Below are 15969 nucleotides of genomic sequence, written 5' to 3' on the forward strand. Positions count from 1 at the left end.
GGGGAAATTTTGACCCTGTAGTTCAAAAATGAACAGCACACTAGAGATTAGCAAGGCTTTAATGGAAAGCATAAAACACTGAAAATATGGACAGAAATCAGATTATTGCTTTTTTTTTTCTTGCCTCTTTCACAATAAGACTGGAGGAACTCCAAGAACCATTTAAATGAAGGCAAAATGATTAGATTTTTTCCTAATTGCTTAACGCTGATGTCATGGTGTACGCAAAGTAAACATTGATCTCAAAGTGAAAGATGAGAAATAGAACATGAACAGCCTTTTGGGGTAAACCATATCCAAGAGAATTCCAAGAACTGCGGGCCAGAATCTATTTAGGCCATCCTCAGGGACCTAGATCTCTTAAAAGCCTAAGTGGAGCCAATTCTGATGCTCCTCTCCTGGTGATCTGATTTTTAGTAGGGAAATCTGCTAAACGTCCTCTCTCCAGGGAGCCACCCTCGCCCAGGACGGCCCATGGATTCACCAGTCACTGAGGACACCTGACGGCGGGTCCAGTGGTCCTGAGATGTGTCAGGGTAACTCACTCCCCACAAGGGAGAGCCGTCGTGAACGTGAACATAGGGAATGCTGGGAGGAGTGGAATGTGAGACTGGTAACTGGGCTGAAAGCTAGATTACCACTTCCAACCCACAATTTGTCAATCCAGAATTGTGCCGAAGACTGTAATTTTCTAGTCCGTGCTTGATAAGCAAGGTCAGGCGGAAAAGAGCTTCCATAGAAATGGTTGAAGCCTCAGCCCCACAGGCAAGTGCAGCCCAATGACCACCGACTGAGGCTGGGATGTGCCCAAACTATCAGCAGGCCTGAGAGAGACCCTGTCTGTTGTGAGGAACAGAAGTCATCCGGCTTAGGGCTGGCCACTTGCCTCCAGACAGAAGACAGGTGAGGACGAAATGGCCAGGCTGTCATCGCTCTCCAGCTCCACGATGGGCCACTGTATGTCGCACCTGCCCGGCCAGGCGGACTGCGACACCGCCTGGATGCTCAGGGAGAGAGATGTGCAGCCAATGCCTAGTGGTGGGTCGCGGCAACCGGATAGATAATTAATGTGATTAGGAACACACAGAGCAAGCATGCTCTTGCTGACTGAAAGGCCCAGTAGCATAATTACTGTTTTCTTACTAGCTCACTGTCTGTACACATTTCAGAGCCTGGTTGGTGTTAGAATGCTGTGTAAACATCAATAAGATCCCAAAGTGCCCGATGATCAGCATTCTGGAGCACAATGGCTTTTTGTTTGCAGGGTTTTCATTCTTTTAAAAGATGCATTTTCGGGTCACAAACATTAGGATGAGTGATCTCTATGCCTCAGACTGATCTTTGAGTCTGTAATGAGTTAACATCTCCCCCAAGTGAACATTTATTATGAAGGCTAATTAATTGCTTTCCAGTTACAAGAACCCTTTGCATTCAAAGAAAGTAGGATTCACATGAAGAGAATATTCTGTTTATTAAAACAAAGCAGGGGAAACAAAGGGCTTCTTCCTTCAAAATCCCTTCTATTTAACATAGCTTTAGTCAAGAAATGAAACATACAAATGCAAGAAATATGTACAGGTAGAAAAAGTATGCATCCGCCAACCAAAATGCAACATTAATTGAAGTGAAAACTAAAGCAATGCTTTGTAGTTGCCTGGATGTCCCTGGGGGACAGCAAGTCAATGCTTATCAGCTTTCCTCAGAAGAGACAATTTTGATTAATATCAGACCCATCTGACTCAGTCTATTAAACCCTGAAGGAGGGATATTCTTCAGATATAAAAGATATGTCTTTGATTAATAATTCTACCCTATTGCCATTCCAAGCATTAACAACTATGTGGCACCTCCAGAATGAGAGAGGCTTTGAATTCCAGAAAGACACACTCACTGAAGTATGGGTTCCGCATGACCCCCTCTTGGCTCCCCATCCTGAGAGGGAACCCACGTTGTGAAGGTGTCACCGCAGGAGAGGCAGAAACCCTCGTTACATAATTTATTTCACTGTCTGCAGAGTTAGGGTCAATTACTTGTGACATAATTCCTGCTTGAAGATAATGAAATCTTAATAAAACTGACAAAACCCCGAAGACAGAGGGAGTGACTGGCCCCGCGCTACCCTCTGGCTGACCCACTGCCGTGTACACCACAGCTGTCGGAGCCCGTTTCCCTTTGCCTGTATCAGTGAGTACTGACGGGCTCCAAGATGCGCCCAAGGGAAGAAAGCGCTTTGTCCACCTGCGCCATGCAGTTCATGTGGAAATGTCATGGGGGAAGGGACGAAGAGAAGGGGGAAGAATGAACTGGTTTCACTTCAGCTCTGCTTTTTCAAACTTCTGCCCAATCAGCCCTGCTCTTCTTCTCACATGTGCGCGTTTCTCCTGATGTTCATGATCAGCCTTCTGCCATATTCTTTGTAGTCCACGGGCTTCACGTCTATCACAGTGGCCTTAATTCGAGACTCATCCTTCAAGAAGAGAAAAGCAGTCTGTCAATGGAGGAAAGCCCATGGCACGGAATGCTGGTGGTAGGTAACCCCCTTGGCTTCAGGGGTTTCAGTGATCCCAGCGGGAGCGAACACAAAGGCATGCGGGACTTAGTGTTCAGTCATTCTAGTACAGAAAGCCATCCCCCGCGAGAGCCCCGTTTGGAACTTCCGGAGCTGGGAGCGTGGACAGAAGCCCCTCTTCAACCTTCCTTTGTGATCCCAAGCTCTCAGAAACTTAGAATCTAAACGGGATGGGCCTTAGCGGGCTGATCTAGGTCACTTTGTTTTCTCTGCAGAGGGGGACACAGGAGCCCAGAGAAGAGAAGTCACTTGCTTGGAGCCACACAGCTAGTTTTGAGAGTGGTATGAAAGCAAAAGCACCCACGGCAGAGGACGAAGGCCTGGTCTGCAGCCATCTCAGCTCTGCAGGATACAACCTCTCTGCACTTCACCTTCCTTGTCCGCACCATGAGAGCGCTGCATGAACCTTCAAGTTGTCCCCTGGTCCCGCCTCACTCTGTCATTCTATCACAGACATTTGACTCCCTCATTCAGTGACAAACACCCCTACTAGCAGGTACTAGAGTTAGGGCATAATAACACAACAGAGTGAGGAACCCCTGAAACAAGCAGGGAGGTTTTCAGAACTCCTCGTTCGCTCATCAGGACTCAACAGTGCCTTTGGAGGCAGGGTGGTGTGGTGCCCAGAAAGGGTGCACCGTCTGGTTCACTTCCTCATGGAAGTGAGTCCACTCAATACCTTACTGTTCTTTGTTAGTACACCAACAAAAATCCCCCAGGCTGTAACTGAAGAGAGCACACAGCATTTCCCACTAGATGCTCAACACCAGACAAAACAATCAACCTCAGCTCTGGGAAGAGTCAATGAGTAATAAACGCAGGATGTTTAGCACTGGGTCTGGTCCATAGTATGCAATTAGGTGACAGTTGCCACCGTACTGTTGTTGTGGGTGACAGAGAGAAGGTCCCCACTGCTAACCCTTCTGCACCCCAGGAGACCCCACTTACATTGTAGGTCTCTAGTTTCACCCTGATTCTGAATATGAAAGATCGGAAGTTGGCATTCTGGAAAACTTCCTCAAATGCTTGTTCATTCTGCAAAAACAAATGTAAAACTTTAGGCATGGAAGCTATCAGACCATTTGAAAATATCCATTAAAATTTTTGAAGGGTGACTGGCTGGCTCAGTCAGAAAAACATGTGACTCTGGATCTTGGGGCTGTAGGTTTGAGCCCCACATTGGGTTCAGGGATTACTTAAAAATAAAGTATTTTTAAACTTTTTATTAATATTTTATTTATTTGGGCGCCTGGGTGGCTCAGTGGTTAAGCCGCTGCCTTCGGCTCAGGTCATGATCTCAGGGTCCTGGGATCGAGTCCCGCATCGGGCTCTCTGCTCGGCAGGGAGCCTGCTTCCCTCTCTCTCTCTCTCTACCTGCCTCTCCATCTACTTGTGATTTCTCTCTGTTAAATAAATAAATAAATAAATAAAATCTTAAAAAAAAAAAAAAAAAGATTTTATTTATTTATTTGATAGTGAGAGAGAGAGAGAGAGAGAGAGAGCGCGCACACACGTAGGTGGCAGGCAGAGGAGAGGGAGAAGCAGACTCCCAGTTGAGCGGGAAGCTGTACATGGGGCTCAATCCCAGAACCCTGGGATCGTGATCTGAGCCAAAGGCAGAGGTTCAATCAACTGAGCCACCCAAGCACCCCAAGAGAAAAAAATATTTTTGAAAAGACTTCTGAGAAAAACCTCTCTCAAAATTTTTTACCTTCAGTGGTTTAAATTACTTAGGAATAACTAATCTACAGGTGACATTTCATTACATAAAACTGTTTAGATAGAATTTTATTAAAATACTAAAATACTCTACCTACAGTAGCCAAATTCACAGAGACGGAAAGTAGAATGATTGCCAGGGGCCAGAGGAAGGGGAAATGGAGAATTAGTATTTAATGAGTGTACTGAACTTAAAAATGGTTAAAAAAGTAAATTATTTCACCATAATAATAAAAATAATTAAACCACTCTTAGAAAACACATTTCTAGGGTGCTTGTGTGGCTCAGTGGGTTAAGCCTCTGCCTTCAGCTCAGGTCATGATCTCAGGGTCCTGGATCGAGTCCTGCATCAGGCTCTCTGCTCAGCGGGGAACCTGCTTCCCTCTCCCTCTCTGTGCCTGCCTCTCTGCCTACTTGTGATCTCTGTCAAATAAATAAATAAATAAATAAATAAATAAATAAATAAATATTTAAAAACAAAACAAAATAAAACAAAAACAATTTCTAAACTTCAAAAGTTTTGTGATGGAATCTAAGGGTTTTGAGTTCAAGCCCCACACTGGATGCAGAGATTTACTTAAAAACAAAATCTTAAAGGGGTGCCTGGGTGGCTCAGTAGGTTAAATGTCTGCCTTGGGACGCCTGGGTGGCTCAGTTGGTTAAGCGGCTGCCTTCGGCTCGGGTCGTGATCCCAGCGTCCTGGGATCAAGTCCCACATCGGGCTCCTTGCTCGGCGGGGAGCCTGCTTCTCCCTCTGACTCTGCCTTCCACTCTGTCTGCCTGTGCTCGCTCTCTCTCTGACAAATAAATAAATAAAATCTTAACAACAACAACAAAAAGATGTCTGCCTTCAGCTCAGGTCATGATCCCAGGTTCCTGGGACTGAGCCCAGCACCAGGGTCCCTGATCAGCAGGGAGCCCATTTCTCCCTCTACCTCTCTACCTGCTCCCCCTGCTTGTGCTCTCTCTCTCTGACAAATAAATAAAATAGTAAAAGAAAAAAAAAAAAAAAACCTTAAAAAATAAAAATTAAAATCTTAAAAAAAAGAATTGAGAGAGAAAAAAAGCAAAAAAACCTTTAAGTTGCCATACTGTCTTAGTCTCTGCATTTATAGTGATTTGTGAGCAAGTAAAGAAGGCAGGTGAAGTGGGTAAAGACTAGGAAAAGTTTGAAAAACACAGTTCTCTCCCTCTTTCTCTTGTCCCTCAAACACTACTTAAGCTTTATTTACCTTTCTTAAAAATAAAGTAATCTCTATACCCAATGTGGGGCTCGAATACATACCTCTACTAGCAAGAGTCACATGTTCCACTGACTAAGCCAGCCAGGCACCCCACTAATTAAGCTTTTTTTTATTAAAAAAAAAAAAAAAAAAAAAAAAGTCTGGTAAACGGGAAGAAATCAGAGCAAGGATTTTATATAAATAAGCATAAAATTAATTTGCAGTAATTTTATATAAAATTAATCATTCATGTCAGTAAATAGTATCTTTTCAAGCCACATGAGACATGAAAATGGCTTTGTTACACCGAACTCTTGTAAAAGTTACTTCACATATACACACAAAGTCTTTCAGGCTTTCAGATATGTAAATAAAATGATGTGTTAGCCTTAAGAAAATTATACCAGTTGCCATTATTCTTCAAGATTAGAGAAAGCATGGAGCATGTCCTCCAAGAATATCATGGTTCCTGAGGGACGTTTCTATATGTCCTCATTCACCAGCACTAAAAACAGTCAAAGGTAATAAGCTCATAAAAAACCCTGAAAAGCTGCCTCGAGCCTTAAAATCTGATATGAAAATAAAGAACCAGGCAAAACAGAGGAAAGATACCATCATACTTTAAAGTCAGTTCTGGTTATTTCTATGAAAGGGCTTGCTGCATTACTTTCAGAGATCTCACAATTTTTAAAAGACGCGTGTCAGGGAAGGGTGGGGACCGAATGGACGAAATGAAGACAGGAAAGAATAAGAAAAACACACCAAACGACAAGTCTTTTTTTTCCTAGTGGTGTGTGTGTGTGTTTTTCCTTAATGCTTTATTTATAAGTTTTATAACCAATTTGGAGGAAAAGGGGTGGGGGGAAGTACAGTTAGATGCTAATTTGTGTGGCCCAGAAGAGCTTTCATTGATCATCTTTACACATTTTTAAAAATGATTTATTTGAGAGAAAGAAGATGAAGGGAGAGGGAGAAGCAGATCTCTGCTGAGCAGGGAGCCCAATGCGGGACTCGAACCCAGAACCCATGGGATCATGACCTGAGCCAAAGGCAGATGCTTAACTGAATGGGCCACCCAGGTGCCCCCATCTTTACACATTTCCTCTAGTATCTTTCCTACATTTAGCATAATTGGTAATCTATTCCCTACATTAAATAAACCTAATATATAAAAATATAAATTTATAGAAATGAAATGGATAGTCATCTTAGGAAAGAAAGTTACTTCGTAAGAACTGCCTCTGAAGACCTGGAATAGCAAGTACCTTATATGTGAGTTTAACCCAGGATTTGACTCAGCTTTTCAGGAAGGTGTTTATTATGTTAAAGGGCACATGTGCACTTCAGATTACTTCAGAAGAATCCTTCCAGCTCTCAAGTGACTGTAGGCACATCAACTGTAGTGTGCTAACGGTAACAGGAGAAATAAGTGGCTTATACTTGTAAAGTGTTATTTTTAAAGCACTTTTTTTTTTTTTTAAAGTAGTCTCCACACCCAATGTGGAGCTTAAACTCACAACCCTGAGATCAAGTGTTGCATATTCTCTCGAAAGAGCCAGCCAGGTGCCCATACAGCACTTTTTTTATACATTACTTGATTACTCATCGTTAGCATACCCAAGGTAGACAAAATTCGACAGAATCAGATGAGCTCTTAAACAATCATCAGAACGAGAAACTATATACAACACTCAAAAGAAATTAAAAAAAAATTAAAGAGCAAAAAAAGGGTGTTATTGGTAACTGTTACAGTAATAAAAGATGAGGCCAACCTTCTCTTTTAACTCCCCAAGATGAGCAGTGCTTTGTCCAATGATGGCCTCTGCAGACTCCTGGAAACAAGTGACCCACTGATTCTCTTGAAAATCAGCAATATTTACCTAAAAGACACATTATATATTAATTTCACCAAGAAAATAAAAGGAAGACATACTCAGGAGACTGGAAGATTAACTTTTTCCATCCATTAAAATAATTCCCAGGGGAAAAACCAATACCACTATATACGCTATATATATTCTTTCAAAAGAATGTGGAAAATATTGCAGAAAGAAGTTTAAAAGGTAAATCTGGATCACAGCAGGAACGTAATATGCTGTGGATATGTGATTTCAGATCAGAAATAACAATCCAACTAAACTCTCTCTCTCAGACAGACAATCCAGGTACACCATACTAGGTTCTCCTCCAGCTGCAATGCCCTTTGGACTAAAGTTTTCTTTTTTTCTTTTTTTTAAGATTTTATTTATTTATTTGACAGAGAGAGAGATCACAAGTAGACAGAGAGGCAGGCAGAGAGAGACAGGAAAAGCAGGCTCCCTGATGAGCAGAAAGCCGGAGTGGGGTTCAATCCCAGGACCCTGAGATCATGACCCGTGCCAGAGGCAGAGGTTTAACTCATGGAGCCACCCAGGCACCCTGGACTAAAGATTTTTTTTTTTTTTTAAGATTTTATTTATTTATTTGACAGAGATAGATCACAAGTAGGCAGAGAGGCAGGCAGAGAGAGAGAGAGGAGGAAGCAGGCTCCCTGCTGAGCATAGAGCCCGATGCGGGACTCGATCCCAGGACCCTGAGATCATGACCTGAGCCGAAGACAGCGGCTTAACTCACTGAGCCACCCAGGCGCCCCTGGACTAAAGATTTTGAATGAGCCTCCAAAGACTGATAGCAGGTTCTCTGCATTTTAACTAGTCACTAGTTAAATAAGACTTTGGTCTTATCCTTCAGTCACTAGTTCCATAAGACTAGTTCTAGTCACTGATGAACATCCCAGACTACTTAAAAGCCTGAACTTAAGGGACTTCATCGAGCCGCCAAACTTACCTAGCAACAGAAATGGGCGATCAAGTGTCTTCACTTGACCATGGTAAAATTAAACAGGGGAGAGTCAGGGAAGAAAGTGGATCACACAGAATCCAGTTGCTAAAGCAAAAGTCTTAGTACAAATAAGAAAGCACAGGGGTTTGTTTTGTTTTGTTTTGAAGGTACCATTTGATGATTCTACATATTTGCTTGGCATACACATGGAGGTTTAATATCAAAAGTAATGATGAAAAAATAGGGGAGAAGAAAAGTTAAAAACACTCACATATATGAGAGGATATATCACACACTAGGATTCACACCCACAGTTTGTTTACGTCGTGCTATTCCTAGAGGCAAAGAGCACTGCTCAACAGGGCTGAGGAGGGTGACAATGAAGACACCATCTCGTGAGACCAGTGTGCTGAGATTCCTATTTACAAGTGTCAAGAAAGTCTGATAAACCATCTAAAACCACTTTCTCCATCCTAGTTCAATAAAGTTAACTTTATTTTCTGTAAAAACAGGAAGCTTAAACATAGAACTTTCCTGCTGAACTAACATTTTAAGGGGCAATTAGAATATACAAAGGGTAAGTAAAATCCTTTATTTTTTCATCTAAAAAGTTTTTTAAATTTCCTATTACAAGAAAAAAAAAAAAGGAAAATGCAGAAGAAACTAGAAATCAACCAAAAACAACCTCAATCAACACTCTGGTATTTAACCTCTCAGTCTGTTTTCTGTGCGTACATATTTCAAGACTATATCAAACATACCATTTAAAATTTGCCATTTCATTTAATAAATCTGAACATATATTTGCCATTTTCAAATTTTTTTAAAAAAATATTTTATTTATTTGACAGAGAGAGAGATCACAAGCAGGCAGAGAGGCAGGCAGAGAGGGAGGAAGAAGCAGGCTCCCTGTTGAACAGAGTGGGTGGGTGGGGGGGTGGGTGGGGGGCTCGATCCCAGGACCTGAGCCAAAGGCAGAAGCTTAACCCATTGAGCCACCCAGGTGCTCATTTTCAAATATTTTAACTCGGGTTGGGTTGGCTCAGGTCATGATCTCAAGGTCCTGGGATCGAGCCCCACATGGGGCTCCCTGCTCAGAAGGAAGCCTGTTTCTCCCTCTCTCACTCTCCCTGCTGTGTTCCCTCTCTCGCTGTTCTCTGTCAAATAAATAAATAAAATATTTAAAAAAAAAAAAGAAAAAAGAAATCATCAGAAATGTAACAGCTATGTAAAGTTATTTGTTGCTGTTACTTTGAAAACTTCGATGCAACTTAAACTTTCTTCATTTTATACTGGTTAATTCCTTTATTATATATCTGTAGTGTGGAATACCATGAAGACATCAGAATTTGCCAGTTATTTGACTGAGCCACCCAGGCACCCCAAATATAAACATTTTAAAGGCTCCTGATATATTAATGCCAAATCACCCTCTAGAAAAATGCAAGAATACCTATTTTCTTACACCTTTATTATCACTTATGATTTTTTTTTTTTAAAGATTTTATTTATTTATTTGACAGAGAACAGCGAGAGAGGGAACACAGCGGGGAGAGTGGGAGAGGGAGAAACAGGCTTCCCTCTGAGCAGGGAGCCCCATGTGGGGCTCGATCCCAGGACCTTGAGATCATGACCTGAGCCAACCCAACCCGAGTTAAAATATTTGAAAATGGGGGCACCTGGGTGGCTCAATGGGTTAAGCCTCTGCCTTCGGCTCAGTCATGATCTCAGGGTCCTAGGTTCGAGCCCCACATTGGGCTTTCTGCTCAGTGGGGAGCCTGCTTCCCCCCATCTCTCTGCTTGTCTCTCCAGCTACTTGTGATCTCTCTGTCAAGTAAATAAATAAAATCTTTATAAATAAATCCCCCTTCACTTTAAAGGTTTTAAAAACAGAAACAATTCTTACAATGCAAAAAAGCCACACTCCCACATCAGTATGCAGTCACATTCCTGAGAAGTCAGCTCTACGAAGGCTAGGATGAACAGATTATCTACAAGAAAAATAACTAAATATAGGCATTGGCTGTATAATTACTGCTCTCCAGAAATGCCATTTCAAATTAATTTATCTCCATAACAGTTAGCAGGAGAGTGTCACCAATGCTACAGCTATACTACATACACAGCAACCCAAATCAGCTGGGTATCTAAATGCAACTTTCTGGTAGGAAAAAGAGCTTTTAGTAGAACAGACTGCTATTCAGTGGAACGGAAGGCCCCTTACTTGCCGGACTTACAGAACAATAAGAAGCTCTTTAACACTTACTCATCTGCAGGCTTCCTACCCCAAATGATCTTATTTTTGCTGTCGTCTCTCCAGGGCCTGCCACTTGGTAGGGACTCCAGAAACAGCACAGGACTCCCCATCTACCCATTCTACTTACCGACAGGATCATGCGGTACTTGAAGCTGGGAAATTCACTGTCGCACTTCTCACAGCGGTATAGTCCATTCTGTTGATCAATCACTTTCTTATTGCAGTCCTGAGTTGGGCAGGCCTGATACATACAGTTTTCTTTGCGAAGATACACTATCGTCGCCACAGAGCTGAAATAGTCGGCCTTTGGAGAAAAGAGTGACATGAGACCTAGAACACAAGGCCTACATTCGAGAGAGGACTTGGAGGCAGCCCAAAGCTTGCCCTGACATGTAAGCGCTAAGCGTTTCCACGTTCGAATCCCTAAGATCACAATGGCCTTAGAGGGATAATTTATGCTATAGTTTTTGAAATCACTTGTGCTGACTGCAAAACCTATGAAGATAACAAACGACATTCTAAAGCGTATTATCCCTTAACAATAAATGCAAATTCGAAATTAGACCAAATTAGTTAATTAAAAACAGAAAAAGACAATATGAAAGACAAAGACTTCAAGAGATGAAGATCTGTTCCTCCCATTCCTGACTCTCCAAAGGTAACAGATGGAGGAAATACAGGGGGAATGAAGCGAACCTGGGGAGCGATGGCTAGCCTTCCTCCACGGGAAAAACTGCAGCAGTGATTTCTGGGATCTGCATTCCCCTTCATCTTTGTCTAGGCCCTGGTGACAAACTTGGTAGAAAGCCAGCCAGGAAATACTTTGTGCTCTGCGAGCCATGCAGTCACCGTCTCTGTCTCAGCTCCCCACTTTGCAGCTGCAGTGCCCAGGCAGCCCCACACGACGTGCAAACGCAGGCACGCAGCCATGTGCCAACCCTGCTCTAAGCCGTCAACCCGGGGAGATGGGGGAGATCTCTGAGAAGTCAGCATAGCAAGGACTAAGTCATGTGCTCTGGCTTTATGTTGTCCCTATTTGTTTTGCCTTTTAACTCCCATGGAGAGGATACAGAGTAAATAATTCTGGGGGATGAACAGCTCCCTCTGGGGCTTCCCAATGTCTCAGACCAAAAAGGCCAAACAATAATGTGAATGTTTCAGGGTGGGGCTTCACTCTAGAAGGCTCTAAGAAAGGAAGTCTCTGGGTGCCTGGCTGGCTCAACCAGGAGAGTGTGAGACTCTTGATCTCGGGATCGTGTGTCTGTGCCCCACAGTGGGTGTAGAGATTACTCCCTAGGAGAAAGTCTATTGAGTTTTTCTGTATTTTCAGGTAAGATCCAGATTCAATGCATGACTTTAAAGTTTGGGGACCAAACAGGTGCTCTCCAGGCCTGCTTTCTTTTCTTTTTTAAAAAAATTATTTATTTATTTTTAAGTAATCTCTATACCCAACGGGGGTCCGAACTCACAACCCTGAGATCCAAGTGTCACACACTCTTCCAACTGAGCCAGCCAGGTGCCCCCAAGCCTGATTTCTTTCTTTCTTTTTTTAAAAAAGATTATTTATTTATTTATTTGACAGAGAGAGAGAGAGAGAGAGAGATCCAACAAGTAGTCAGAGAGCAGGCAGAGAGAGGGGGAAGGAGGCTCCCTGCTGAGCAGAGAGCCAGATACGGGGCTCAATCCCAGGATCTCAGGATCATGACCTGAGCTGAAGGCTGAGGCTTTAACCCACTGAGCTACCCAGGCGCCCCTCTTTCTTACTTTTTAAAAAAATGTTTTATTTATTTATTTGAGAGAGAGAGAGTGAGAGAGAGCATGAGCGAGGAGAAGGTTAGAGGGAGAAGCAGACTCCCCAAGGAGCTGGGAGCCTGATGTGGGACTCGATCCCAGCATTCTGGCATCATGACCTGAGCCGAAGGCAGTCACCCAACCAACTGAGCCACCCAGCCACCATCCCCTCCCCAGGCCTTTCTTATTACACACTGTAGATCGAAGAGGGTGTTAAGAGAACCTGAAGAGTTCCTTCAGGTTCCTCTGACAGGGCAACACAGATCTGTCTAATTTTTAATTCTCAAGATGCTGTATGACAGCATCATAACGGGTTGTTGATGACAATGACGGATAAGGGAGTGCGGCAAAATGAGACAGTAATGAATAAAAACTGTATTACGTAATATGAAAATAATAAAAGTAGGAATTGTGTTTTAGAGGGCATAAAGGAGAAATAAGTGACTTAAATATTGAACTGCTGGCAGAATACAGGTTTAGATCAAGATGGGAAGAGCATAATTACAAACAGCAAAAGGAAGCTACAACTAATGTCAAATATGAGAGGCACTTCGTGTCAGAGAATGGTGGCAAATGCTCAGCCCATGAGAGGATAGTGTTGTGCAGCCAGCGAAGGCCCATGGGAATGGCCTGATGTCTGACATGGAGCCTTGCTAATGCTCAGAGTTGGTTTTTTTTTTTTTAAAGATTTTATTTATTTATTTGACAGACATCAAATGTAGGCAGAGAGGAAGGCAGAGAGAGAGAGAGAGGAGGAAGCGGGCTCCCTGCTGAGCAGAGATCCGGATGCGGGGCTACATCCCAGGATCATGACCTGGGATCATGACCTGAGCCAAAGGCAGAGGATTTAACCCACTGAGCCACCCAGGCGCCCCCTCAGGGTTGGTTTTAACCTTCAAACACACCTTCTTGGTATGTGGGCATTTCAATTTGCAGGAACAATCAGCAAAAATAAACATGGATCTGAAGTCATTACCACTTCAATAAGATCCCTCTAAGAATTAAACAACTCTCCAAGTTCTTAACTTTTTTTTTTTTTTTTTTGCCTCAAGACACGTGAGAGCTACATGTAGGCATGGCTTCCTCACTTTGGCACTGGTTCTCAGCCATCACGCCATGCTCTGGTCAGAGCTCTGCTTAAGAACCATAGCTCTGGAAGAACATCTGATAGCCAGTACCAGGAATCAAGTTTGAAAACTCATCTTTTTACACCATTTATGTGCTTTTGTGAAGAAAGTCAGGAATGTGGAATACCTTGTCACCATGGCCCAGGTTCTCTGATTTAGCCTCATACAAAGTTTTCCAGTTGGTATTGCTTCCTCCTGTTCCTCCACTCTTTACATCAGAGATAGAAATACCATCTAAGGCTTGTCCTTCTGAGTCGAACCTGAAAAATAAACAAAAAATGACAGGCACTCTATATTTTTTGAACATGCTACTTGTTTCTGAATGCCAGATACAGGCTATCCATACTCCCAACCCCCTACCTGTCCAACTTTCATGGGTCCTGGTCACATGGGTTGAAATTAGTATCTTCCTGCTTCTATCTTAAGTGAACTGCAGGAAGGGAATGACCTTTTTTTATCTCAATTGCTTTGATGCCCCCCAGTGGTCAAGAAAGACAGTACCAAAATACAACAACCTTTTCTTAAATTAGCATCCGGTACATAGTTCTTTAGGCTACTGATGCTCATTCTCAGTCAATAGCTGCATTTTTATCATTACTGACATATATGAGCATAGAAAGTGACAGTCCCAGATTATAACATGATGGCATGTTTCCACGGTAAAAGATCTTATAAGCCTGGGGCATGTGGGTGGCTCAGTTGGTTAAGTGTCTGACTTCTAAGCGCCTGACCTCAGGGTCCTGGGACTGAGCTCTGCCTTGAAATCCACACTCAGTGGGGAGTCTGCTTATCCCTCTCTCTCTGCCCCTTTCCCCAGCTTGTGCTCTGTCTCAAATAAATTAAATCTTTTTTTTTTTTTTTAAAGATTTTATGTATTTATTTGACAGAAAGAGAGAGAGAGAGAGAGAGATCACAGGCAGTCAGAGAGAGAGGGGGAAGCAGGCTCCCTGCCGAGCAGAGAGCCCGATGAAGGGCTCAATTCCAGGACTCTGAGATCATGACCTGAGCCGAAGGCAGAGGCTTAACCCACTGAGCTACCCAGGCACCCCTCAAATAAATAAAATCTTAAAAAAAAAAAAAAAAAAAAAAAGATCTTAAAAGCCTGATACAGAGTTTAAAGGCCTCTATAAAACCCAAAGTAATTTAACAGAAGACATCTATTTTCTTGTAGATTTATCTTCTTAGTGAGATTTACCTATGCCAATATCAAGATTGACATTAATTTATGCCACGTTATTAATAAAAATGATTCTACTTCTTGATCACGTAACAGGTGATATGAAGGAAAGTGGCTCAGAAATATACTTGTGACAGGGAAGAGTCAGTCTGAGATTAAAAACATGCCAATGTCATCTAAAAGGAGGCTGACTAAAAGCTAACCACATACAGAACAGGCTTTTTACAAAGAGACCATCTAACAGAGTGGTTGCTGCCCTAAGCCGCAGACAATTGCCTTCACATTCTGTCAGGTAAGCAGCTAAATCCGTCACAGAAGCACAGCAAGGTCCATAAATCTGTTTCACCACTACTAGCTACACCAGTTTAGTTTCAGCAACTCCAAGGAGGCATTTGCCACTGAAGATAGCTCATCAGGAATCAACAGAGCAAGGACAGAGGCAGCCCTTCTTACAATAAAAAAAATCCCACATTTTTATAACCAAGATCTAACATCTCCAATCCTTGCCTAGGTGGGGTGTGTGCACTGAACTTCTCTTTGATCAATGCCAGTTATTTTATTCTGGAGACAGGTGTGTCTTTTGATGTTGACCAGGATTACTGTTATTGACAAGTAAAATACGAAGACCTTAATATGGGCATGCAATTAACCTGGGGTCGAGCTCTAGGGCCCGAAAGAAAATTAAGCAATGAGGACAAACCAAAGCTGTGGTTATTTCTGGTCAGACCTCAAACAGGCCCTGCCTTCTACCATCCTGCCAGCTACTGGGATAGTTACCGACGGATACGTGTGGATACTCAGGAGGCTGGCTTGAGTGACACGAACGCTCTAGTAGCTGTTTCACGAAATTATTCAAATTTTAGTGCTGCTAGTGGTCCACCCAGAATAAAAGTGAGAAGTCTGTCACAGGAGCTAATTCTTTAAGTACTAAAACCCTAGGACAGAGGTAGAAACGGACACATACCCCTCCGGGACTACAGCTACACAAATTATTAAAGCTCAAGCTAGCTGCAGTGTTTTCCCTGACCACATCAATTCTTGCATGCTGTGTTTCAGTTTGAAGTGCTCCTTAAAGGCAGGGTTTTAACACCCTACAAAGCTAGATATAGTGAGGAGATTTTAATAGGCTCTCCTCAACCCCTGAGTGCTTCGGGAATAACAATATAATGCCAACAAAAGCCCATTGTTCCCACCGCACTTTATCAGAGCCCAGTGAACACACACCAGGAGATGTGATCAGAACCAACAACTGGACAGAACAAGGAAGCACATTCCTCCCCCAGCCC

At 42.8% G+C, this 15969-nt stretch overlaps 1 protein-coding gene across 1 annotated transcript in view; it reads right to left on the minus strand.

The window, feature by feature from the left end:
• Window positions 1-1452: 1452 nt before the first annotated feature.
• RPA1 (replication protein A1) overlaps window positions 1453-15969 on the minus strand; it is a 75323-nt gene continuing 60806 nt past the window's right edge. The window contains exons 13-17 of the mRNA XM_082707096.1: window positions 13634-13766; window positions 10716-10892; window positions 7284-7391; window positions 3518-3604; window positions 1453-2467 (exon numbers count right to left, since the gene is read on the minus strand). Of these exons, the coding sequence (XP_082563222.1) occupies window positions 2363-2467; window positions 3518-3604; window positions 7284-7391; window positions 10716-10892; window positions 13634-13766 (610 nt within the window). The 3' untranslated portion in view covers window positions 1453-2362. The remainder of the gene's footprint in view (window positions 2468-3517; window positions 3605-7283; window positions 7392-10715; window positions 10893-13633; window positions 13767-15969) is intronic.

Source organism: Mustela nivalis (assembly GCF_964662115.1).
Source record: "Mustela nivalis genome assembly, chromosome: 17".
In the NCBI taxonomy this organism is placed as follows: Eukaryota; Metazoa; Chordata; class Mammalia; order Carnivora; family Mustelidae; genus Mustela; species Mustela nivalis.